At 39.4% G+C, this 25,227-nt stretch overlaps 1 protein-coding gene across 1 annotated transcript in view; it reads left to right on the top strand.

Annotated features, from left to right (window-relative positions):
* Nucleotides 1-101: 101 nt before the first annotated feature.
* The window catches only part of BRCC3 (BRCA1/BRCA2-containing complex subunit 3), a 57,787-nt gene continuing 32,661 nt past the window's right edge, over nt 102-25,227 (top strand). Inside the window, exons 1-5 of the mRNA XM_045817391.1 lie at nt 102-289; nt 943-959; nt 1,771-1,825; nt 17,866-17,985; nt 21,799-21,886. Of these exons, the coding sequence (XP_045673347.1) occupies nt 167-289; nt 943-959; nt 1,771-1,825; nt 17,866-17,985; nt 21,799-21,886 (403 nt within the window). The 5' untranslated portion in view covers nt 102-166. The remainder of the gene's footprint in view (nt 290-942; nt 960-1,770; nt 1,826-17,865; nt 17,986-21,798; nt 21,887-25,227) is intronic.

The raw sequence follows: 25,227 nt of genomic DNA, 5'->3' as shown, positions 1-25,227 counted from the left end.
GCCGGGCCGCCCCGCCCCCGCTCCCAAGCTCCGCCTCCACGCTCCAGCCTGGCTCCCGCCCCGCCCGCGCCCCCCAAGTCCCGCCTCCGCGGAACCCGCTTGCTGGAGCTCCGGGTTGTTCAGGCCTGTGAAGGCTTGAGGCGGACGTGAGCAGCGTCGGACCAAGATGGCGGTGCAGGTGGTGCAGGCGGTGCAGGCAGTTCATCTTGAGTCGGATGCTTTCCTAGTTTGTCTCAACCACGCTCTGAGCACAGAGAAGGAGGAAGTGATGGGACTGTGTATAGGGGAGGTGAGTAGGTCAGTTAGCCTAGCTGGAACCCTGATGAGCAGTCCAGCGTGTCCTTGGAGTCGATGTTAGCGCCTAGGGCTGCGGAGGCTATAGGCTTAGATCCTGAGTTAGATCCTTTGACAGATCCTTTGGATGGCCTTATCGCAAGGGGCTGATATGTGGTTGCTTGACGCTTGTTTAGCCTCATGTCTCCCCAAGCATTCTGCATAAGTCTGAGGATGGAGGAGGGCTTTCTTTTGTATTAATCTCCGGCCTCTTCTTTAAATCTGGAGCTATCGCCCCACTGACCAAAACCGCAGGTCAGGGCAGAAAGGCATTATGGTATAATAGGACATCAGTGTATTAAGAAACTATTGACCACTATTAGGGTCCGTTACCTCACCTCCTGTCTTCCCTCTAGGACACATTTTAATTGTATCAACCTGACAGGAGAGGGTTTCAAAGACGCGTAAGTTTCCGCAGCGTTAGGTGTTGCAGAAGGGCGAGAGAGGATGAGGAAATAGACCTTAGTTGTTTACAATCCGAATTAAAAATTATCCAGTTTTTCATGCCCTCGTACAGGCCCATATGACTTAATTTTCATATAATGTGCATCCATTATATCAAATAAGTGTAATATGATAAATAATGTTTTCTCCTCTTTCCCACTTTAGTTGAATGATGACCCAAGGTAAGACAATGTTTGTTTACTCATGTTTTTTGGTCTATATGTCATTATTAACTCAGGATTATGACAAGCTCAGCAATATTGTGTATGGGTTGCATTTTTTTATGGATTATATTTTAAGTTACCATTATCAGTCCAGAGCTCCCTCAATGGACGCTTTGAGTAAAGTCCCAACCCTGAAGGTTGGTTCCCATCCTACTTCCTGGTAGGAGGATTTTTAGTTGAGATATGTATCATCTTATGTGAAAAATGTAGTTGAGGGAAACAAGATTGAGTGAATCTGTGAAAGCTCTTACAGATAGAATTTTGTTGACTGATATGGTGCTGTTACTTTCCATTTTCTTGCTTGATATGTTTTATGTTCTCTTTTCCTAAAATGGCAATGAGAAACTGGTAATCTTTTGTGGCAGATAATATGCATATTAACAGACACTTCCCCCTATTGATCTATTCCTCCATCTAAATTGGCTCTTCCATCTCCATGGCTTTCTGCCTCCCCATTGTGAGCCCTATAATGATCTCAGAGATCCCCAGTAGCTTGGATGCTTGAGGTGGTGAAAACTTTGGGTTATTTTAATTCTAACTTTGAAGAATGGCAGGATGTGCACTCTCAAACCCACCTCTTTAATACCAAGGAGTATAGGAGTTTAGCTTTGCCCATGAAAGCTTTATGCACTCAGCCATGTATGGGTGTCCCAGACTGCTACTAATGAATGTATGGGCACAGGTTTAGCTTCAGTTTACTGTCCCTTCTCTTTGTTTGTCTCTGCTAAGGTTTTATTGTTCCCTTTTTTTTCTAATTTGTCTCCAAAAGGAGTGACTCTAAATTTACGTATGCTGGAACTGAAATGCGCCCAGTTGCTGAAAAGGTATGTGTGCTAGAATTTTGCATGATGGAAAATTGCATTCGGGGAGGGATTTCTGTGCTCTGTTTGATGAATTCAGCCAGGGATCAATCCATTCTGTGTAGGGCCACATTGTGGCTGGGTGGGGTGTTCTCCTTAGTAAAGTCTAGTCACTAGGAATAGTACCTAATTTCCTGTTCTTTGTAGCAAATTACTACTACTTGATCAAGATGAATAATCACGGTCTGCTCTCCTCCTTGCCAACATCTGTCTGTTTTCTGGCTGGTTCATGCCATTGTTATCTTTTTATACTGAGTCCCAGGGTCTACTGGGCAACCCTTCTCTCCTTATAGGCAGACTGTCCAAAGCTCATAGTTCTTAGTCTACCTTGACATCCTCTTTTCTGGAATGTTCTCGCCTTTATAGTCTAGTGTAATGCTTCTCAACCTAGTTGTTGTATAGGACCAGTTAATTGTTTTTCCAGTATGGTGCAGACCAATGCTTTTGTAAAAGATGATAAAAATAAGTTATGTCCTCTCCTCCTGCCAAGCAGATAATGGAAGTGATACAAGCTATAGGGCAACATATTCATCTACTTATTACCCCTGTATACAAACTTCATCCTGTCAATCACTTTGCCTCCTTTCTTTCCACATGAAGGAAAGAAGTCACTAGTCGCTTCCTATTAGAGCTGCAGCCTCTTCAAAGACCGTAATTATAAAATATCCTGTCTTTCTTCTGTTTTCTTCTGAGTCTTCAACCTTTTCCTGTTATCTGGTTCTTTTTAAAATAATTATTGATTTTAGAGAGAGATGAAAGGGTGGGGGAAGAGAGAGAGAGAGAAACAGAGAAACATCATTCGCTGTTCCACTGTTTATGTATTCACTGGTTGATTCTTGTATGTGCCCTGACAGGGATTGAACCTGCAACCTTGGGGTATTTGGACAATGCTCTAACCAACTGAGCTACCCGGCCAAGACCTGGCTCTTTTCTCATATGATACAAATGTGGTTAAATTACATTCATTTTCAGAAAGGAAAGAAAAATAACTTTTTAATTTTGTATCTTCCTGTAGTCACTATTCTTACATCTTCCTTTAATAGCCAGACCTCTTATTTTTTTAACTTTATTTTTTTTAATATTTTATTTATTTATTTTTAGAGAGGGAAGGGAGGGAGAGAGAGAGAGAGAGAGAGAGAGAGAGAGAGAGAGAGAGAGAGGGAGAGAGGGAGAGAGAGGGAGAGAGGGAGAGAGGGAGAGAGAGAGGGAGAGAGAGAGGGAAACATCAATGTGCGGTTGCTGGGGGTTATAGCCTGCAACCCAGACATGTACCCTGGCTGGGGATCGAACCTGGGACACTTTGGTTCCCAGCCCACGCTCAATCCACTGAGCTACGCCAGCCAGGGTTAACTTTATTTTTATTTAGAGAGAGGGGAAGGTAGAGAGAAAGAGAGGGAGAGAAACATTGATGTGAGTGAGAAACATCAATCAGTTGCCTTCCATATTTGCCCCAACCAGTGACTGAACCTGCAACCTAGGCATGTGCCCTGACTGGGAATTGACCAGTGACGTTTCAGTTTGTGGGATGATGCCCAACCAAGTGAGCCATACCAGCCAGGGCAATAGCCAGACCTCTTAAAAGAATAGGCAACAATCATAACTTATTTATCTTCTTCATTCAGATCCACCAAAATCTGGTTTCTAATTCTACCTCTCCAGCCATGTCCTCATTGCTATATCAGTGGGTTATTTCTTGGTGCTTCTTTTAATCTTTTAACTTGGAACTCAGAACTCTCATGAGGTTTTGTTTGCTTGTTGTTTTTGCTGTGTCTCTCTATTCTATTCCTCCCCCTTGCTCCCATCCTTTTTGGACTCTTCCTTCCCTGCCTGTGCATTGAATATTCTCCAAGTTTCTGCCTTGGCCTCCGTGTGTTTCCAGAATGTCTTCCTAGGCAACATCACCTCCCTTGTGGCTTTCCCTGCAACAGACATTGAGGTTAGAGAGATCTGTCTTTAAATATTTTTAGATTTTATTTATTTTTAGAGAGGGAAGGGAGGGAGAAAGAGAGAGAGAGAGAAACATCAATGTGCGGTTGCTGGGGGCCGTGGCCTGCAACCCAGGCATGTGCCCTGACTAGGAATCGAACCTGCGACACTTTGGTTCGCAGCCCGCGCTCAATCCACCGAGCTATGCCAGCCAGGACTGAGAGATCTGTCTTTAGATCCTTTTTCTGATACTTGCTGTGTGACTTTAGGATATGCCATGCCAACACTAACTAAAAAGGTAAGGTCGCTGAACTCATGAAGTTTAGTATCTATTTGGATGACACAAATTGACATAGAATTCAAGATAAGGGAATAGACTCTTGAAAAAAATAAAATTATGTCATTAAGATTGGAACTGCATTTTAGTAGGAGTTGATGCCAAGGGTGAATACTCTCTCTAGTCAGAGAAGGTTTAGTGCCTAAGAGAAATGAGCAAAAGAATTTCAGGAGAGGATGGCAAGACCAGCCCAGGAATAGATGAAAAATAAAATATAACGAGTGTATGAAAATAAAGGCCACAAAGGACTGACAGATGTCCCTGCAAGCCACGGGTAACTGAAGGGCCTGAGGAAGACTCTTCTGGTCATAGTTACGTAAGAAGTAAGATATTCCACCTTGGCTAGATAGGGCCCTACACCTTTTCAGTCTTGAAATTAAGACACTAAAGCCCACTTCCTTTTGCTCCTGTGTATAGATCAAGGGTAGGCAAAGAGTGACCTGCCCTGGCCTCCTTCGGGCCAAATCTGGCCATGTTCATTTGTTTATGTATTGCAGCTGCCTTTGTGCTATAGTGGCAGAGCTGAGTAACTGCAAGAGAGATTGCATGGCCCACAAAACTAAAAATATTTACCATCTGGCCCTTTCCAAAAGTTTGCACTCCCTGGCATGGAAGAAAGGACTGGAGGCCAGAGAGATTCGAGGCAAGAAGACCAGTGGAGAGGCTAGCACAGTAGTCAAGGAACGAGGTGATGAGTATCTCAAATAAGGTAGCAGTAGTTGGGATGGCATGTTGGAAAGAAATATGAAAGTAACTTAGGTTAATGGTTCTGAATGGCAGGCAGTGGTTCCCAAACTTGGCTGCACATTAGATTCACCTGGGTAACTTTTCATATTCTACCATCCAGGTGTCATTCCAGACCAACTAAATCAACATCAGGATTTTGTAAAGATAACTGGGTGATTCCAAGTTGCAACCAGGCTTTGGAACTACTGTAGCAGGAGGAATGTTGAAGGGTTTGAAGAAGAGAAAAGGTTCAGTTTTGAACATGTTAGTTTAAGATGCCTGTGTCTAGCTAAACTTGGATGTCCAGTAGGCAGCTGAGGATGATGTTCAAGAGCTTGGAATCATTTATACTAACTAGCATCTATGGGGTATTAACAACAACAGTCAGAATGACCAATATTTATTGGCTACCTGCCATGTGTCAAACACTTGTAAAGGTGCTTTTCTTAAATTAACTCTCCCAATGACCCAGTGAGGTTGGTCCTATTGTGGTACCCATTTTACAGATGAGTGTTTTACATACATTACCCAAATCCAGCTCTCCCAGACACTCTTAGGTTGCTGGCTGTCATTATGCTGGTTTTACAGATAAAGAGTGCAAAGCTCACAGATGTTAAGTAGCATGCCTAAAGTCACACAGTAAGTATCAGAAAAAGGATTTGAAGACAGATGTCTCTAACCACAGTGTCTGTTGCAGCTATAGGCTGGTAATCTTTTTAATTGGCTTATTTAGTCCAATTACATTTATTGTTATTGTAATTGTTGATATATGTGAGATATTGCTGCCATCTTTTTGCTTTCTATTTGACCCACTTCTTTTTTAAATTTATTTTTTTGTATTTTTCTATTATTGACTCACTTGTTTTATGTTTGTCTCTCTGTTCTTGCCTTCTTTTGAATTTATCAGCTATGTTTTATTGTTCCACTTTTATCCTCCATTAATTAGTTATAACATTCTTTTACTTCACTTTAGTGGTCATCCTACATATTATAATATACATCCTTGATTTTTTAGTCTAATAAAAATGACTATATTTACCATTTTCTGATAATACTAGAACCTAAGAACACTTTCATTTATAGCCTCTCACCTTTGGGATTATTATTGTCACACATTTTAATTCTGTGGATATTTCACACCCCACATGACATTGTTATTACTGTTTTGTACAATTATTATTCATTTATATTTACATACATATTTTACCCTTTATGGTGTTCTTCATTCCTTCCTTCATAGCTGAGACTTTCCTTCTGCCTGAAGAACTCCCTTTAGGATTTCTGTGCTGATAATGAATTCTCTTAATTTTTTTTGCGTCTGAAAATGTCTTTATTTTGCCTTCATTCCTGAAGTTTGTATTCTTTGAATATAGAATTATCAGTTCCCAGATCTTTTCTTTTTGTATTTTAACATATTACCCCCTTCTCTTTAGGCTTTGTTTCTGTTGAAAAGTCAGGTTTTTTTCCCTCTTTTTTAAAATTAAATTTATTGGGGTGACATTGGTTAATACAGTTATATAGGTTCCAAGTGTACAATTCTATACTATATCACTTGTATATTGCATTGTGTGCTTACCACCCAAAGTCAAATCTTCTTTCATCATCATATATTTCTCTCCTTTACCCTTTACTCTCCCTTACTCACCTTCTCTCTGGTAACCACCATACTATTTTCCATGTCTATAAATTTTGTTGTTGTCTTTTTGTTTGTTCATTTGTTGCTTTTAGTTTTATATCCCACATATGAATGAAATCATATGGTTCTTGACTTTTTTTGTCTGACTTATTTTATTTGGCAAGATATTCTTAAGATCCATCCATGTTGTTGCAAATTGCAGTATTTTATCTTTTCTTATGGCTGAGTAGTATTTCATTGTATATATACATACCACACCTTCTTTGTCCAATCATCTATATAGGGACACTTTGGTTGTTTCCATGTCTTGGCCACTGTGAATAATGCTGTAATGAACATAGGGGTGCATATGGCTGCAAATAAATGTTTTCAAAATTTTTGGGTAGATAGAGAGATGAGGGGTTGCTAGTTCATATGATAACTATTCTTAATTTTTTTAGTAACCTCCATACTGGTTTCCATAGTGGCTGTACCTGTTTCTATTCCCAGCAGCATTGAATGATGATTTCTTTTTTTCTCCACAACCTCTCCAACACTTGCTATTACTTGTCTTGTTGATAACAACCATTCTAACAGGTGTGAGATGGTACAATGGAGAATAGAAAGCCTCTTCAATAAATGATGCTGGGAAAATTGGAAAGCCACATGCAAAATAATTAAACTAGACTACTGTTTGTCCCCATATACAAAAATTCACTCAAAATGGATCACTTATGAAACCAGAAACAATAAATTACATGGAAGAAAACACAGGTACTAAACTTAAGGACCTTGGTCTTAGAGGGGATTTTATAAATTTGACCCTAAAGGTAAGGGATATAAAAGCAAAAATAAATGAATAAAACTATATCAAACTAAAAAGCTTCTGCACAGCAAAAGAAACTGCCAACAAAACATAAAAGACAACCAACCAAATGGGAGAAGATACTTGCAAAGAAAAACTCTGACAAGGGGTTAATGTCCAAAATATATAAAGTACTCATACAACTTAAAACAATACAATTTAAAAATTGGCAGAGGACCTGAACAGACACTTCTCTCAAGAAGACACACAAATTTACAACAAATACAGGAAAAGGTGCTCAACTTCACTAGCTATTAGGGAAACACAAATGAAAACACTAAAAATTCAGCCTTGTCTTGTTGCACCTTGGAAGGTCAGTTCTCTTTCTGTATCTGCTTTTGAATTTCTTCCTAAAAATTTTTACTGTATTCTTTTCCATTACCATTTAATCCCCTTACATCCCCTCACCCCTGCAACCACCACACTGTTGTCCATATCCATGAGTCCTTTTTCCTTTTTGCTTGGTCTCTCTACTCCCTACCCTGCCCCCCACTAGCTGTTATGTGCTCTCCATCTTTGAGTCTACCTCTATTTTCCTTGTGAGTTCAGTTTGTTCATTTTATTCCACATGTGAGTGAAATCATATAGTATTTGTCTTTCTCTAACTGCCTTATTTCACTTAGCATAATGTTCGCCAGGTCCATCTGTGCTGTTGCAAAGACTAAAATTTTCTTACTTTTTATGGCTGAGTAGTATTCCATTTTCTTCCTTTTTAAAAAAATATTGTTATTCTATTATAGTTGTCCCAATATGTCCTCCTTTGCCCTATTCCACCCAGCCTACACCCTGCTCCCACAGTCAGTCCCCACACTGTTGTCCATGTTCATGGGTCATTCACACATGTTCTTTGACCAGCCCCTTCCCCTTCTTTCCACTATTAGCCCCCTCACCCCTCCCCTCTGGTCACTGTCAGTCTGTTCCATGTTTCCATGGCTCTGGTTGTGTTTTGCTCATTTGTTTATTTTATTCATTAAATTCCTCTTATAAGTGAGATCATATGTTATTTGTCTTTCACCAACTGGCTTATTTCACTTACAAAATATTATCCATTTCCAACCATGCTGTGTCAAAAGGTAGGAATTCTTTCTTTCTTTCTGCTGGGTAATATTCCATTGTGTAAATGTACCATAGTTTGTTTTTTTCTTTAATCCACTCATCTACTGATGGGCACTTCGGCAGTTTCCAGCACTTGGCTGGAACTGCCAACAAAACATAAAAGACCACCAACCAAATGGGAAAAGATACTTGCAAAGAAAAACTCTGACAAGGGGTTAATATCAAAAATATATAAAGTAGTCATACAACTTAAAACAATCCAATTAAAAAATTGGCAGAGGACCAGTAGTGCTGCTATGAACACTGGGGTGCATAGGTTCTTTTGAATTGGTAATTCAGGATTCTTAGGGTATAATCCCAGCAGTGGCATCCCCAGGTCATAAGGCAGTTCCATTTTTTGTTTTTTGAGAAAACTCCGTATTGTTTTCCACAGTGGCTGCACCAGTCTGCATTCCTACCTACCGTGCACGAGGGTTCTCTTTTCTCCACATCCTCTCTAGCACTTGTTTGTTGATTTATTAATGGTAGTCATTCTGACCAGTGTGAAGTGATATCTCACTGTGGTTTTAATTGGCATTTCTCTGATGATTAGTGACATTGAACATCTTTTTATATGTCTGTGGACCATCTGTATGTCTTCCTTGAAGAAGTGTCTTGTCTGTTCAGGTCCTTTGTGCATTTTTCAATTGAGTTATTTGGGGGTTTTTTTGGTGTTGAGTTTGGTAAGTACTTTATAAATTTTGGGTATTAACCCCTTATCAGATGTATTGGCGAATATGTTCTCCCATTCTGTGGATTGTATTTTTACTTTGTTGATAATTTCCTTTGCTGTGCAAAAACATTTTAGTTTGATGTACTCCCATTTGTTTATTTTTTCTTTTGTTTCCCTTGCCTGGGAGATATATCAGATAAAAAAATTTTACCAGCAATATCCAAGATGTTCCCAACACCTGTTATTGAAGAGGCTATTTTTACTCCATTGTATATTCATGCCCACTTCGTCAAACATTAATTGACCATTGGGACATGGGTTTATTTTGGGGATTTCTATTCTGTTCCATTGATCTGTGGGTCTGGTCTTACTCCAGTACCAGATTGTTTTGATTACAGTGACATTGTAGTATAGTTTGATATCAGGTATTGTGATTCTCCTTCTTGGTTGTTCTTTCTCAAGACTTCTGAGGCTATTAAGGGTTTTTTCCATTGCTTGTAAATTTTTGAACTGTTTGTTTTAGATCTGTGAAATATGCCATGGGAGTTTAAAAGGAAATTGCATTAAATCTATAGACTACTTTGGGTAGTATGGGCATTTTAACAATGATAATTCTTCCAATCCACGAAGACAATATATGCTTCCATTTATTTGTGTCTTCCTTAATTTCTTTCTTCATTGTTCTGTAGTTTTCCGAGCATTGGTCTTTTACCTCCTTGGTTAGGTTTATTCCTAGGTACTTTTATTTTTCTTGTTGCTATAGTAAATGGAATATGTCCCCTGGTTTCTTTTTCTGATATTTCATTGTCGGTGCACAAAAATGCCCTCAATTTCTGAGTATTGGCTTTGTATTCCTGTGTTGTGTTAATATCACTTGTTAGGTTGAGTAGTTTTTTGGTGGAGACCTAGGGTTTTCTCTGTACACTATCATGTTGTCTGCACATAATGACAGTTTTACTTCCTTCTTTTCTATTTGAATGCCTTTTATTTCTTTCTTGTCTGATTGCTGTGGCTAGAATGTCCAGTACTATGTTGAATAAGAGTGGTCAAAGCAGACACCCTTGTCTAGTTCCTGATCTTAAGGAGAAAGATTTTAGCTTTTGCCCATTGAGTATGATATTGGCAGTAGGTTTCTCATATGGCTTTTATTATGTTGAGGTATGCTCCCTGTATTCTCACTTTGCTGAGTGTTTTTATCATAAATAAATGCTGAATTTTATCAAATGCTTCTTCACCATCTATTGATATGATCATGTGATTTTTGTACTTCATTTTGTTTGTGTGGTATATTACATTTATTGAATTGCAAATATTGTGCCATCCTTGCATCCCTAGAATGAATCTCACTTGATCATGGTGGATGATCTTAATGTATTGCTGGATCCAGATTGCCAATATTTTGTTGAGAATTTTACCATTGATGTTCATTAAAGATACTGGCCTGTAGTTTCTTTCTTTGTTGTGACTTTACCTGGTTTTGGATTTAAGATACTACTGGCCTTGTAAAAAGAGTTTGGGTGTCCTCCCTCTTCTTGGATTTTTTTGGAGTAGTTTGAGAGGGATAGGAGTTAGTTCTTCTTTAGATGTTTGGTAAAATTTTTCTGTGAAGCCAGCTGGTCCAGTTTTTTTTGAGTGCCTGGAGCTTTTTGATCACTGCTTCAATTTCACTAGTTATTTTAGGTGTATTCAGGCTTTCTTCTTCTTGATTCTGTTTTGGGAGATTGTATGTTTCTTGAAATTTGGCTATTTCACCCAGGTTGTCCAATTTCTTGGCATATAGATGTTCACGGTAATCTCTTAAAATCCTTTGTATTTCTGTGGTATCAGTTGTAACTTATCCTCTTTCATTTCTGGTTTTATTTTTTGGAGGTCCACTTTCATTTTTTTATGAGTCTGGTTAAAGGTTTGTCAATTTTGTTTATCTTTTCAAAGAACCAGCTCCTGGATTTATTGATCCTTTGAATTTTTTTGTCTCTATGTCATTTAATTCTTCTCTGATCTTGATTATTTCCTTCCTTCTATTCACTCTGGGGTTTGTTTCTTGTTCTTCTAGTTTTTGTAGATGTAGGGTTAGGTTGTTTGTTTGAGATAGTTCTCTTGTGTTTACAAGTTAGGCCTATATTGCTATGAAGTTCCCTCTCAGGACTGCCTTCTCTGTGTTCCATGGGTTTTGAGTTGCTGTGTGTTCATTTTCATTTGTTTCTAGATTTTTTTTATTTCTTCCTTGATCTCATTGTTAACCCATTCATTATTTAATAACATGTTATTCAGTCTCCATGTGTTTCAATGTTTTTGCATTTTTTCCTTGAGGTTGGTTTCTAGTTTCAAGCTATTGTGATCCTTAAAGATGCTTGATATGATTTCAGTTTTCTTGAATTTGTTGAGGTTTGTTTTGTGTCCTACCATGTGGTCTAGCTTTGAAAATGTTCCATGTGCATTTGAAAAGAATGTGTATTTTGCTTCTTTGCTGTGAAAAGTTCTGTATATATCAGTCAAGTCCATTTGATCCAGAGTGTCCTTCAGTGCCACAATATCTTTGTTGACTCTGTTTGAACGATCTGGCCATTGTTGACAGTGGGGTGTTAAAATCCCCTATGATGACTATGTTGCTGTTGCTATCTTTCTTGAAGTCCTCCAAAAGTTTCCTTGTGTATTTAGGTGCTCCTGTTTTGGGTGCATGTATGTTTACAAGAGTTATTCTTCTTGTTGGACTATTCCCTTAAGTATTATATAGTGACCCTCTTTGTCTCTTCTTGTGGCATTTGTTTTGAAGTCCATTTCATCTGATACAAGTATTGCTGTCCCAGCTTTTCTTTTTCTTTCCCTTTCAGTCTGTGTAGGTCTTTTGTTCTGAGGTGCGTCTCTTGTAGACAGCATAATGCGGGTCACATTTTCTTGTCCATTTAGCTACCATATGTCTTTTTATTGCAGCATTTAATCTATTTATATTTAAGATTATTGATAGGTATTTATTCGCTGCCATTTTTTCCCTTTGTACCTGTGTTCATTCTGTGTTTCTTTTTCTTCATCTTATAGTCCCTTTAGCATCTCTTGCATTGCTGGTTTGATGGAGGTGAAGTCTTCTAGCTTTGTTTTTTTTTTTTGTTTTTTTTGGTTTTTTTTGTTTTTTGCCTGGGAAGCTCCTTATTTAGCCTTCCATTTTAATTGAGAACCTTGCTGGACAGAGTAGTTTAGGTCACAGGCCTTTGCTTTTTATTACTTGGAATGTTTCATGCCATTCCCTTCTGGCATATAGTGTTTCTGTTGAGAACAGTCAGCTGCTAGCCTTATCAGATCTCCCTTGCATGTTACTATCTGTTCCTCCCTTGCTGCCTTTAAGATTCTCTCTTTGTCATTGAATTTTGGCATTTTAATTATGTGTCTTGGAGTGGGCCTCTTTTGGTTCCTCTTGATTGGGACCCTCTCTGCTTCCTGGACTTGCATGACTTCGTCCCTCACCCAGTTAGGGAAGTTTCCTGTTAATAATTTTTTTAAAAATCTTTTTAAAAATTTAATTATTGTTATATATTTTTCCATTACCATTTAGTTCCCTTATAGCTTCCTCCCCGCAGCAATCACCACCCTGTTGTCCATGTCCATGAGTCCTGTTTTCCTTTTTGCTCAATCTCTCCACGTCATTACTTTTTCAGGCAGGTTTTCTACCCCTTGCTCCTTTTCTTCTTCTTCTGGTAACCCTACGATACAAATATTACTATGTTTCTCGTTGTCTTGCACCTCCCTTAAACTATCTTTGTTCTTTTTGAGTCTTTTTTTGTTTTGTTCCTCTGTCTGGGTTGTTTTTTTTTTTTTTTGCTACCTTGTCCAACTCACTGATTCAGTCCTCTGCTTCATCTAACCTGCTTTTAATCCCTTTGAGTGTATTCTTCATTTCAGATATGGTATTCTTCATTTCCTCCTTGCTCTTATTCATGGTTTCTATGCCCTTTTTCATGCTGATGTAGTTCCCAGTAAGTTCTTGTAGCTTCATAGAGTTCCTTGTAGTTCTCTTGAGCTCCTTGAGCATCCTTATAACCATTATTTTGAAGTTTACATCTGAAAGATTGCTTGCCTCAACTTCACTTCGCACTCTTTCTGGGAATTCCTCCTTTCCTTTCAATTGGGGGGTTGTTTCTTTTCCCCCTCATTTTAGGTGACTTTTTGTTTGTTTCTGAATGTTAGATTGATCTTATTTCATTCCCTGTCTTCATGGAGTGGCCTTCTGTGGTAGGAGACCTGTGAGACTCAGTGGTATAGTCTCCTTGATCTCCTGAGCTAAATACTCTTGCGATGCCCTTTATGCTGTTAATGTGGGCTCTCTTACTGTAATTAATTGGGTTTTGTAATTTAGTTGTTGTTGAGTCACTCTTTGATGGATTCTTCCCTCTGGCTGGCTGACTGAGGGTCACTTTGCCCACCGTGTCTTGTATCATGTTGTGCAGGTGCTGCCAGAACAAAACCACAGAGCCCAGGGAACAAACCTGCATCCAAAAAGGTATTCCCCCCACACAGCCCCACTATCAACAATAAATGAGCAAATATTAATAAATGTGGAAAGAGATTAAGACTATTGTAGGAAAGGAAAAACAAATACACGATGAGTAATGGAAAGAAAATTTTTTTGAGAGGGTAGAGGGAGGAGAAATAATTAGAGAATAGAAACAAGGTTAAAAAAGAATGAAAATAAAATTTACATTGTAAATTAAAATGGGGGAGGAGAGAAGGCAAAATGGAGTAAGAAAAGGAAAGAGTATAATATGAGGTTTAAATTTTTTTTAATAGGGAAAAATAGGAACAAAAATAAAAACATCCATCACAGCAATATCAATGACAAATGAGCAAAGATTAATTCTGGTGGAAAGGAAATAAGAAGAAAAAAGAAAGGAAAAAGAGGAAGGAAAAGTGATTTTGAGGGGATAGAGGGAGAAGAAATAATGAGAGCAAGAAATGAAAACCAGGCTATGAAAGGGTAAAAGTGAAATTTAAAATTAAAAAATAAAGGGCAGGGGGAAGGCAAAATGGAGTAGGAGAGGGGAACAGTAAAATTCGAGATTTGAAATACAAAAACAGTGAACATCTAGGAATAAAACTGAAGAAATGCAACAACAGCCACCATATTAACAACCAATGAGCAAAGATTAGTAAAGGTGGAGAGAGAATAAGGGTATTATAAGAAAGAGAAAAAGAATGTGAGATGACTAATGGCAAGAAAAATCATTTTGAGAGGCTGCAGGGAGGAGAAATGTTAAGAGTGCGGAATAGAAACAAGTTGTAGAGAGGGAAAAATAAAATGTAAAACAAAAAGAAGAAGAAAGAAGGCAAAATAGAGTAAGAGAAGGGAGGAACAAAATATGAGATTTGAAATAAACTAAAATTTTAAAAATAGTGAAATAATAGGAACAAAGTTGAAGAAAAAAATGTTAATAAGCTATGCAGGAGAGAAAAATAACACAAATAATGAAGAAGACTTCATCTCAGCAGAGTCCAGTGTTTCCCACTGTCTTCTCTTTCTGGATCTGCCCCTGGTAATGTCAGATGGTGTCCAAGTCTAGCCCTAGGCAGCCTGTTTGAGACTACCAGTGATGCCCCATCTATTGCTGCCTCCTTCAGGCTTGGCTGGTTCCCACTGTTCTGCCCTTCTGGCTTTCCATCAGCAGAAGGCCCAGGAGTGGTTCATCTAATGTCTGGAAGCACTGCCAGTACTGCCTCCACCTGCCTCCAGAGGGGGCCTCTGGTGCAATCGTGAGGGTGGAATCCCTGGGTCACCCCTGGGGGACACTGTTCAGTCTTTAGGGAAGATGGTGGGAGTGTTTCCCTGCCACAGGTCTTGGTTTATCCCACATTATTTTCCAATAATGTGTAGTTTCTCATGAATTAGCTGTCCGTTTCCTGTGAGGGGCCAATCTGTGTAAAAAGGGCAACTCTGTATAAGAGCTGAGCCTAGGTGGGGCCCTAAACCCCACTTGTTGCGCCTGTCCCTAATCCCTCTGCTCTGTTGGTTTCAGTGGACCAGGGCCCGAGGAACCAACATAGCTCGTAGTGTCTGATAGAAGTTCAGAAAGGGCCCTTTCAGAGCTTTTCCTTTCCCCTGTGGGTATGGCTGAATAGGGGGCTCCTAAGCTGGTCTCACTGATCTGCAGAGCCTACAATCCCACAGGTAGGTGTTGGGCATACCTGCCTGTGAGGGACCTGCCTGGCTCCAATGAATCTCAGGCATTCAGCTCCTGGCTGTCCAGTCCCCAGCCTGCCACTCTTCCAAGAGATTCAGGCCCAAACTCTCCACTCTTCACAGCCCCCTGCTCACCAACTGTGCTGTGTTGGGTCCCACAGTCCCTTTAGTGTGACACTTTCCTGTGAAATTGGACTCAGTGGGACCAAACTGTGCTTTCATTCTGGTTTCTTTGTTGGTTAGAGTTGCTGTGTGCACTTGTGTGAGCACAGGGTCCTTGCCAGGTCTTGCCTTGGCTCCTTTTAAAAGTTTCTATGTGGCCCCCACACTGCAGCAGTGAGCCTTGGGCCAGTTCTCCACGCGCTCCATTTCCCCAAAGGTGCAGAGTCTCTCTTGGTCAGGGCTGGCTGCAGCCTGCCAGTGTTTCAGACGGTTTTAAGAGATACAGTTTCTCTCTGGAGCTCTCCCAGTTGGCACTGCAGCTATGGAGATGCTGCTCACCATGTGAGTGTAGCCTGAGTCTCCCAGACTTTGTATATCCTTCCAAGTCTCTCTCAATTATGGTTGGTTTCCTTCTGTGGGACCAGGGCCGTGCTCTGGGAGGGGAGGGAGCCATTAAGCTGTGTTTTCTGTCTGTTCTCTCCTCTGCTGCAGGTACCTCACACAGGGTATTTTCCCCTCAACTTATAAAATCTCTTACCAGATTGTGCAAAGCATCCTCTGTACTCCTTGGCTTCAAAAATTCATATCATGTTCAGTTCACTTGTGGGAAGATTAGCTGAAAATCCATGCCGGGGGCACAGGCAAGTGGGCTTAGCTTGCCTGTTGTCTTCTTTTTTTTTAAATATTTTATTTATTTACTTTTTAGAGAGAGGGGAAGGGAGGGAGAAAGAGAGGGAGAGAAACATCAATGTGTGGTTGCCTCTCACACGGCCCCCACTGGGGACCTGGCCTGCAACCCAGGCATGTGTCCTGACTAGGAATCGAACTGGTGACCCTTTGATTCACAGCCCACACTCAATCCACTGAGCTACACCAGGCAGGGCTTGGCCGCCATTTTCTGAATCCCCATTTTCTATATTGTGTACTCCATACCTCCCAGACAGTGTATAGTCACTGGGGTACAAACATAACTAAAACATGTTCCCTGCTCTTAGGATCTTGCATTCTAGTAGAGGAGGAAATAATTATGTCAACAAAGAGAACCCAGCGTGGTATAAGCTCTAGCAAAGGTGTGTATTGGTATTATTTAATAATGTCATATGGTGGGGAGAATGATTAATTCTCTATAGAATGAGCATTTAATGGCTCATCAAAGGGAATTTAAAGGCTGTGAAAGAGTTTACCAGGTAGAAAAGGCATGAAAGGGGACCACATTTCAGGCTCAATAGCCGTATGTGTGTAATGGCTGCTGTATTGCACTGTAGTAGGACTATAGCTTACTCTAAAAGTCTCCTTTCAGGTCTTACCCACGTCCCTGTAACATCTGGCAATGCCACACCCATCCTCTCCCATATCCCCCCCCCCACCCCCCGGTAACGTTTGGACCATTTCATTGTTCTGATTTTGACTCCTGTGTCTTCCCTCCTGGCTCCTTTTATTGTACCCCATCCAAAACATGGGCACCCACCCCTTGATTTAGGCCTGGACCTCTGCCTGCCCCTCCACATGTTCCTTGTTTTTATTTACATCCTCTCATTCCAGATCAGCTCATCTGAAAGCACGCTCATCTTCCTTCCTGATCCTTGCTAAACTTAGATCTGCCTGCCGTGTTTCACCATTTCACTCTTGAAGAGTCATCCTTGACAATTTCCTGTCCTCCATCACCCATGGTCCATAAGCTACCAAATCTTGTGGATTCTTCCTTAATGAATCTGAATTCTGTCTCTTCCATTTCTGCCATCCAGTTAGTCTGGTCCTTTGTCATTACTTCATATCCAGGCTATCTGAAATAATTTTCCTCTGTCCAGTTCATCCTGCAGATCATGGCTTGGCATTTGACATCCTATATATTTTTATCAATACTTTATCCTTTTTCCTTAGCCTTACTGTCTGCCATTCCATCTAAAGTTTTATAGTAATATTTAAATCAGGTGGCCACCTTGTCTCTCAAACATTACTAGCCTCCATTTAGCATTTACAGAAATTCTATCTGCACACACAACAGTCAGGAAATACATACACTTGTCTGCCTCTTCTGTGGAGATACTTGTTCTAATTTAAGTGACTCCTTCCCTCTGAGCTTCTATAGCATTAATTTACCACATTATTTTAGTGTAGTTTCAGGTGTGATACTTGCTGCTCAACCAAAGTGTTAGCATTTTGACTTGTATTCTTTTGTGTGACAGTCAAATGATTATTAATTGATCATTCAAAAAGTCCTTCCTTGATCTAAATATTAGCTTTGGTTTTTTTCCTGAAATGTATATGTTGAGGTTCAATATCTTTTATTTGAAACATTCCATTATTTGTGAGAAAAATGTCAGTTTTCTCAGATGGAATCTTTAACCTTATGATGTAATACAATACAATTCTGTAAACGCAGGGATAGATATTACTGGAGAGAGACTGAAGTAAACATCTCTGAGGATTTTCCTTTAGGTTGACACCGTCAGAATTGTTCACATTCATTCTGTCATCATCCTGCGACGTTCTGATAAGAGGAAGGATCGGGTGGAAATTTCTCCAGAGCAACTATCTGCGGCCTCGACGGAGGCGGAGATATCCTTATTGGTTGATAAGAAGCTTTTATGTGCTATGGGGCTTCTAGGCCAGGTTCCTCTGTTCCCTTAGCTTGCTTTAGGAGACTGCACAGGTTCTCTTCCTGGTGGCTCGTTCTCAGCTTTCATATTTACCCCCTAGATCCAATTGCTTGGTTAATCAGAGTTTTTGCCCCCTTCTCCTTTTGAGTGGCTTTAATTGGAAGAATTAGAAATTTCTAATATTCCTGTTCTTAAATACCAAAAGATGGCAAGGTCAAATCCTATGACAGCAAACTCTATGCGGAGTACCTTCCTCCTCCCCACCAAACCTCTTCAGTCCCCTCTCCCACCATCGATTTTCCTAGTATCATTAAATTTCTAGGCTTTTTATTATCTTGATCTCTATCATTTGGGAGGATTCTCTTTTGAGGCTGTCTCAAAACAAATGCCATGCTAAAAACTGAATGCAATATTCCATGTTAAATACCACCAAAGAGTGATCAAACAGGACATTTGCTTCCCATAATCTGGATTCCCTACCTCAGCTATAGCAAGTTAAATTTGCATCAGTAGTTTTAGTAATTTATCAGTCTTTTGGATAAGTTAATAACTTTTAAAAATAGGTTGTATGTATGCATAGTATAAATTTTAAGAGGAACAAAAAGGTACACAAAATAAGTATTTTTCTCCAATCTCTGTGTTCCAGTTTTCCCCACCGTCCCTCTCTGGACATAACCAGAGTTATCAGGTTTTCACGTATCCTTACATATAAATTCTGTGACTATAGAAATTTATGAATATTTTCTTGTTTTTCAAAGTACTTAACACATTCTGCATTTCACACGTGTGTACATGTGTCTGTAGGACCAATTCCTAGAGGTGGAATTGCTGTTACCCTGCACACTCACAGACTGTGTGTGTTGTCAAAGTTTTGTTTTTGTTTTCTTGCTACCAGGCCCTGGTAGACCCAAGTTTTTGATTGTTGCCACTCTGTAATTGTATCTTATTTTTTAAGGGTTATTTGTATTTTCCTCTGAAGTATCTGGTTATTTCCTTTGCCCATTTTTCTATTTATTTGGAAATCTTTTTCTTAATTTATAGGCACTCTGTGTGTTAAGAAGATTAGCCCTTTGTGATAAGGATAATGATTTTTCTCATCTTACTCAGGGTGTATGAGTTTTTGTCCAGATTGTTTTTGCGTTTTTATATAATCAAATGTAGCATGTGTTTTTGTGGTGTGTACCTTTTTTAAAGCTCTTTATTTTGAAATAATTATATAGATTCATTGGAAGTTGCAGAGATAGTATAGAAAGGTCCCTGTTCCCTTCACCTTGTGCCCTTCTCCTGAAGGTTACATTTTACATAATTTATAGTGTAATATGAAACTGGGAATTGACATTGATACAGTATGTTGTTCTACACCATTTTGTCACATGTATAGATATAGGTAACAACCATCGCAGTCACAATGTAGAACTATTCCATCGCCATAAAAACCTACCTCATGTTCCTCCAGTATAGTCACCCTACCCCAACCCTTGGAAGTCACTAATCTGTTCTTTATCTGTATAATGTAATTTCAAGAATGTTTGGTAAATGGAGTCATACAGTCTGTGATCTTTTAAGACTGGTTTTTTTATTCCACCCCTTCCCACATTCCTACCCTTACCACCACTAATCTCTTTTCCATCTCTTCACTAAGGATTGGATTTTCTTGTTTTTCTACATGCCTGGTAATTTTAGGTCACATGCCACACATGTTTTTTCTCTTGCGTGCTGGATGTCTTTGCACTTACTACTACACATAATTTCTCAGCTTTCTTTTCAATGCTATTAAGTTACCCAGAATAGTTGTACCCTTTAGAGTCTGGCTCTGAGGGTTTGCTGTGTGGGCCCTTTCAGAATGGGAGTCATCCCCCGCTCCCCCGCCGCCCCCCCCCCACACTACTGACGCAAAACCCTTGGGAGCGCCCTGCCCGATGCCTCCCAAATTGTGAGGGTTACCATCCTGGCTGGCGGGGACAGCCACCAGTCCCTGTCCAGCCTGAGCTCCCGGCATGGTTCCCTTTCATCCCTCCAGGTAGTTCTCCCCCGGCCTCATGTACTCCCCTCTCATGCTTGTGCTGAGCCGTGGTCTGCGGAATACTCCAGGGGACCCTCTGCGGTTAGGCAGCGTCCTCGCCCTGCGCCACGCTCTTCCCCTGCGGTCCTCTACCTCGCTCACTCTACCTATTGAACTGTCTTAAACCCAGGGAACTGGCGAGCTCCACCTCAATTCCCCTTTCTGCTCTGTGGCCTGGAAGTTTTCTGAAGCACTCATCTTGTTTGTTTCCCACTTACTGACTTTCCTGTTTCGTGTAATACAGTTTGTTTGCTTGTCTCAGGCAGGAGGGTAAGTCCAGTCCCTTTTATTTCATTTTAGCCAGAAGCAGAAAGCCCATTCATTGGTGTTTAAACAAACAAAAACAAACTTTGCCAAAATAAAATTCCCAGAAAATAATGATATAAAAGATATTTATTATTGTGATTATAACCTGTTAATAATCTATAATAATCTGTTATAAATTATAATTTTATAATCTTTATACATTATAAAGTTATAATCTATTATAACTTTTAAACTAAAACTAGTCCATTCCAAAAATGGGAGAGGGATGGCTGTATGCATTGTCACATGTTAATGTGCTAACATGACAATGAGTGCTGTTAAGCACTTAACTCAGTGCCAGGCATGATGCTAAACACCTTGTTTGGATTACCTCAATTACTTTTCACTGCTGTGTGAGCTGGATTTCCCCCCAGTCTGCAGCTGAAGAAATGGGTTTAGAACAGTTAAGTGATTTCTTTTGGCATTTGAAAGTAAAAAAAAAATACTTAAAATGTATTCTTTCTCAGACTTAGTTGTAAAGAAAAGATTATTGTGTTTTAATGTAATTTGCAGGGAAGTGAGCCAGCATGTTACACATTAGCAGCAGCAGGCTCAGTGAGCAGCAACAGAAGGGGACACCTTATGTCTGAGTTGATTTCTTATCTCAAGTTAGAGATTCAGAATTAATGGCAAAATTTTATTTCTAGAACGAAGGAGGAAAATATTCCTTTGGGGGATATTTCCAGACAAACGGGGAGACTGGACTAAGTTTATTTGGGCTCTGAAACTACCCTACTTGCTATTGTTGATATTGGCAGCCTGCCAGAGAGAAATCAAATAAATTTTTTAAATCTTACATTTCTTTTTCAAAAATTGGAATGGGATAGAGCTAGAAAGAGAGTGGAAGAATACTTAAGGTAGTAATGTGACTTCCAAGGATTAAAAAAGTTCTTCAAATAGCACACTAATAAGTATTTGAGTGATCAAACGTTAGCTAAATTGGATTAAGAGGATGTAACTATATATGATAATGGGAATCAAATGGATTCCATTTTTAAAGGGTTTTTAAAAAGATTTTATTTATTTATTTATTTTTAGAGAGGGAAGGGAGGGAGAAAGAGAGAGAGAGAAACATCAATGCGCGGTTGCTGGGGGCCATGGCCTGCAACCCAGGCATGTGCCCTGACTGGGAATCGAACCTGCGATGTGTGGTTCGCAGCCCGCGCTCAATCCACTGAGCTACACCAGCCAGGGCTGGATTCCATTTTTAAAAAAGAAACACCTTTGTTTTTCTTTTTTTAAAAATGGGAAGCCCATGAAATTTTGGGCATCAACTTTATTTCATTCTTTTATTGACCTTGTATTGTAAGTGGTTTGTTTTAAACCTCAGGATACTCTATGAGCCATTATTAATATCACAGATTTTGCTCCCACCAGTTGAAGAAAATTCCTTGACAGGCACACAGATTGGCTGAACTAACAGGTCGCCCCATGAGAGTTGTGGGCTGGTATCATTCCCATCCTCATATAACTGTTTGGCCTTCACATGTTGGTAAGTATAATGGGGTTGCAATATTTATTGTTCTTAGAAATACACGTAGTTTTCCTTTTCTTTTCCATGACATGGGCTATGGTTGTTTTAAACCAAAATCTAATTATCCTTAATCAGGTGTCCTTATTTTTATTGTTATGTTTTTTTTAAAGATTTTATTAATTTATTTCTAGAGATAGGGGAAGGGAGGGAGAAAGAGGGGAAGAGAAATATCAATGTGTGATTGCCTCTAGCTCCCTCTACTGGGGATCTGGCCTGCCACCCAGGCATGTGCCTTCACTGGGAATCAAACCATCGACACTTTGGTTCGTAGGCCTGCATTCAGTCCACTGAGCTACACCAACCAGGGTCTATTGTGCTATGTTTTAAAAGTGATGATTGATATCATATTGATTGTTTTTAATAGAGATAAATTTTCAGCGCTCTATTTTGACTGTTTAGGAAATCAAGATTAACTAAAGCCTTACAATTGGCTGATATTAAAAAACATGTAACTTTGCCCTGACCTGCATGCTTCAGTTGGTTGAGCATTGTCCCCTAAAGACAAAAGTTGCCAGTTCAATTCCCAGTCATGGCACATTCCTGGGTTGTGGGCTAGGTCCCCTGTTGGGTTTGTGCAAAAGGCAACCAATAGATATTTCTCTCCCTTTCTTTTTCCCTCCCTTCTCCTCTCTCTAAAATAAAATCTTTTTAAAAAGGTAACTGAAAATTGGTGATTGCTGATTGCTGAATGTCACTGTCCCACACACTCCTGTATGAAGGGTGAAATTTACAAAACTGATGTTCACAATCTCTGTTTTACACACATTCCATCCTAGTTGTTGGAGTTCTCAGCCTGCCTCCTTACCACTCTAATCAGTATAATGCCACAAAATTACTTTCTCTCTTTTTATCTTTACCCCTTCCCTGAATCATGGTTATTTTGTTGTTGTTGTTGTTTCTACCTGACTTTCCTGAAGTAAAATAAATAACTGTACTTGGGGAAAGTAAAATAATATTCTTGAACACTTAACTGCATGCTACTGGTTTATGAATGTTTTCTTCTCTAATCCTCATGGCAGCCTATGAGTTGGAAATCTTTCCCTCTTGGACTGAGGATTAAATAGAGACTCACAAGTTAACTAAGCAGCAGAGCTGAGGTCTGAACCCAGGTCTGTCTCCTAAGTCTGCGCTCTTCCCATGGTGATGTTCTGTTTCTAGTTATAGGGGCTTGAGTTGATTGCAAATTCTATATTCATCTTTGCTGTGATATAAATGCCAAAAAATCCACAGCAGTGCAGTGTCCAACTTTAATAATAGATGAGTGGTTCTGTATCTAGAGTAGTGATTCTTGGTGTGGGGAGGGATACTTCTCAGAATCATCTGGGAGAGATTTTGTAAAATGTACTGTACTAAATTCATTTTTTTTCCAACCTGGACATACTGTTAGAACCTCTGGGAGTAGGTCATAGGTGGGTATATTACGAAAAAGCTCCTCAAGGAATTCTGGTTCATGGCCCCAGTTAAATACTGATTTAGAATAAGGGAGGTAATGTATTTGCTCTGTTTCTTGCTGACAGAAACTTACACCTGACCATTGTAACATAGTAGTGGCATGCCTAAGATACCCCATATTAACAAAAATGTATAATTAAAATGGTTCTTTCAATGGAAAAGAAAAAGTTTGAAACTAGAACTTGCAATAACAAGAGTAGAGGTGTCTTTAACTTTTATTTTGACATAATGTGAGGGTGAAAGTTGATAAAATAGTACAAAAAATTCTTGAATACTCTGTGCCTAGATTTGCCAAATGCTAACATTTACAATATTGGCTGTGTCATTCTTTCTACTATATCCATGCATTACCTGTGTGTATGTGTATTTGCATCTGAGTACAATGTTTTCCTCGAAGTATTTGAAAGTAACTACTCTCCTAAATACTTTTACTCCTAAAAGTAGACACTACTCTCCTTTACTCCTAAATACTTTTCAGTGTGAATTCCCTAAACACAAAGATACTCTCTTATATAATTATAGTACACTTATCAAAATTGAGAAATTAATATTGATATAATACTCTTATTGAAATTATTGACCTTATTTAAATTACTGACCATATTCAAATTCTTTAGTTGGCTCACTAATGTCCCAATAAAGGTTGGTTTTATAGCTATGAATGTATTCCTGTAAAACCTTAATATCACTGAATAAATTCAGTGTTTGATTGTACCTAACTTTTACTCAGTAATAAAAGCTATTGCTTTCTTGCCACCACCAACACTAAAATCAAATTTGGCTCAAATTTCTCCTATGGTAGTGCCATCAGCCAGAAAGAGGTAAGTACCAACTTCTAATGAAAGTGGAGTGTATGTTCCTGAGCAGTTATTGGAGCTCATATTTCTGAACAGTTATTGTCACTATGGTAATAAGTTAGAATTGAAAGGATGTAAAATTTTGTAGTAAGAAAAGTATCTCCCTAAGAACTTAGGGAAAAAAACAGTGTCAGTCTCTGAAGTTTAATACCCAAAAAGTGTTGATAGTTCAGAGAATGATTGAATTTTCCTCTCAGGGGTGGAAGAGCCAAGCCGTTAAATAAGAACCTAGAGAAGCATTTGCGATGCAGCAGTGAGAGTAGTTAGAAAACCAGGGTACTGGAGAATGTAACTGAAAAAATCAACTGTAAATCATAAAATGATTAAGGGGCCAAATGAAAATAATTCAACACAGTGGATTTGGAGCCTGGAGCATTGGGATCTTACCTGGAAACAATAATTCTTAATGGGATAAGCCAAAGGAACAAATAACAAACTGTAATAAAGGCTATGCTCAAGAGACTTCTAAGAGTGTTAATATTTTAAACTGCAAATAGCAAGTTCAGAGAGTTATCATACCATGAGCGCTGGGAATACCAGCTTTGGATTCTGTTAGGAAGTAGGTCTGTGTTAAAATCTCATTTCAGTCACTGTTTTTTTTAATCCCAATTCTTAGTATTTTATTGTTTATGCTATTACAGTCATCTCGATTTTCCCCCTTTGTTCCCCTCCACCCAGACCCCTGGGTAATCCCCACACCGTTGTCCATGTTCATGGGTCATGCATACGTGTTCTTTGGCCCCTTCCTTCATCATCTTTCATCCAGTTTCCACCCCCCTCCCCTCTTATAGCCGTCAGTCTGCTCCATGTTTTGGTCACTTACCAGCTGAGAAGACCTTTTAACCTCTGTGCCATAGTTTCCTCTCTGACAGAAATGGAGAGTATGTTATGGTCTCAGAGTTGTTAGGAGCAGTATATGAAATCATGTATATTGGCATTTTATTCTATGCTTATCACAATACCAAAGATAGATACCAAAGCATTTATTGA

This window comes from Phyllostomus hastatus, unplaced genomic scaffold, assembly GCF_019186645.2.
Source record: "Phyllostomus hastatus isolate PE091 unplaced genomic scaffold, TTU_PhHast_1.1 phas_scaffold_255, whole genome shotgun sequence".
NCBI classification, from domain to species: Eukaryota; Metazoa; Chordata; class Mammalia; order Chiroptera; family Phyllostomidae; genus Phyllostomus; species Phyllostomus hastatus.
The sequence above is the reverse complement of the archived record's forward strand: the minus strand, read 5'-3'. Positions and strand labels throughout refer to the sequence as shown.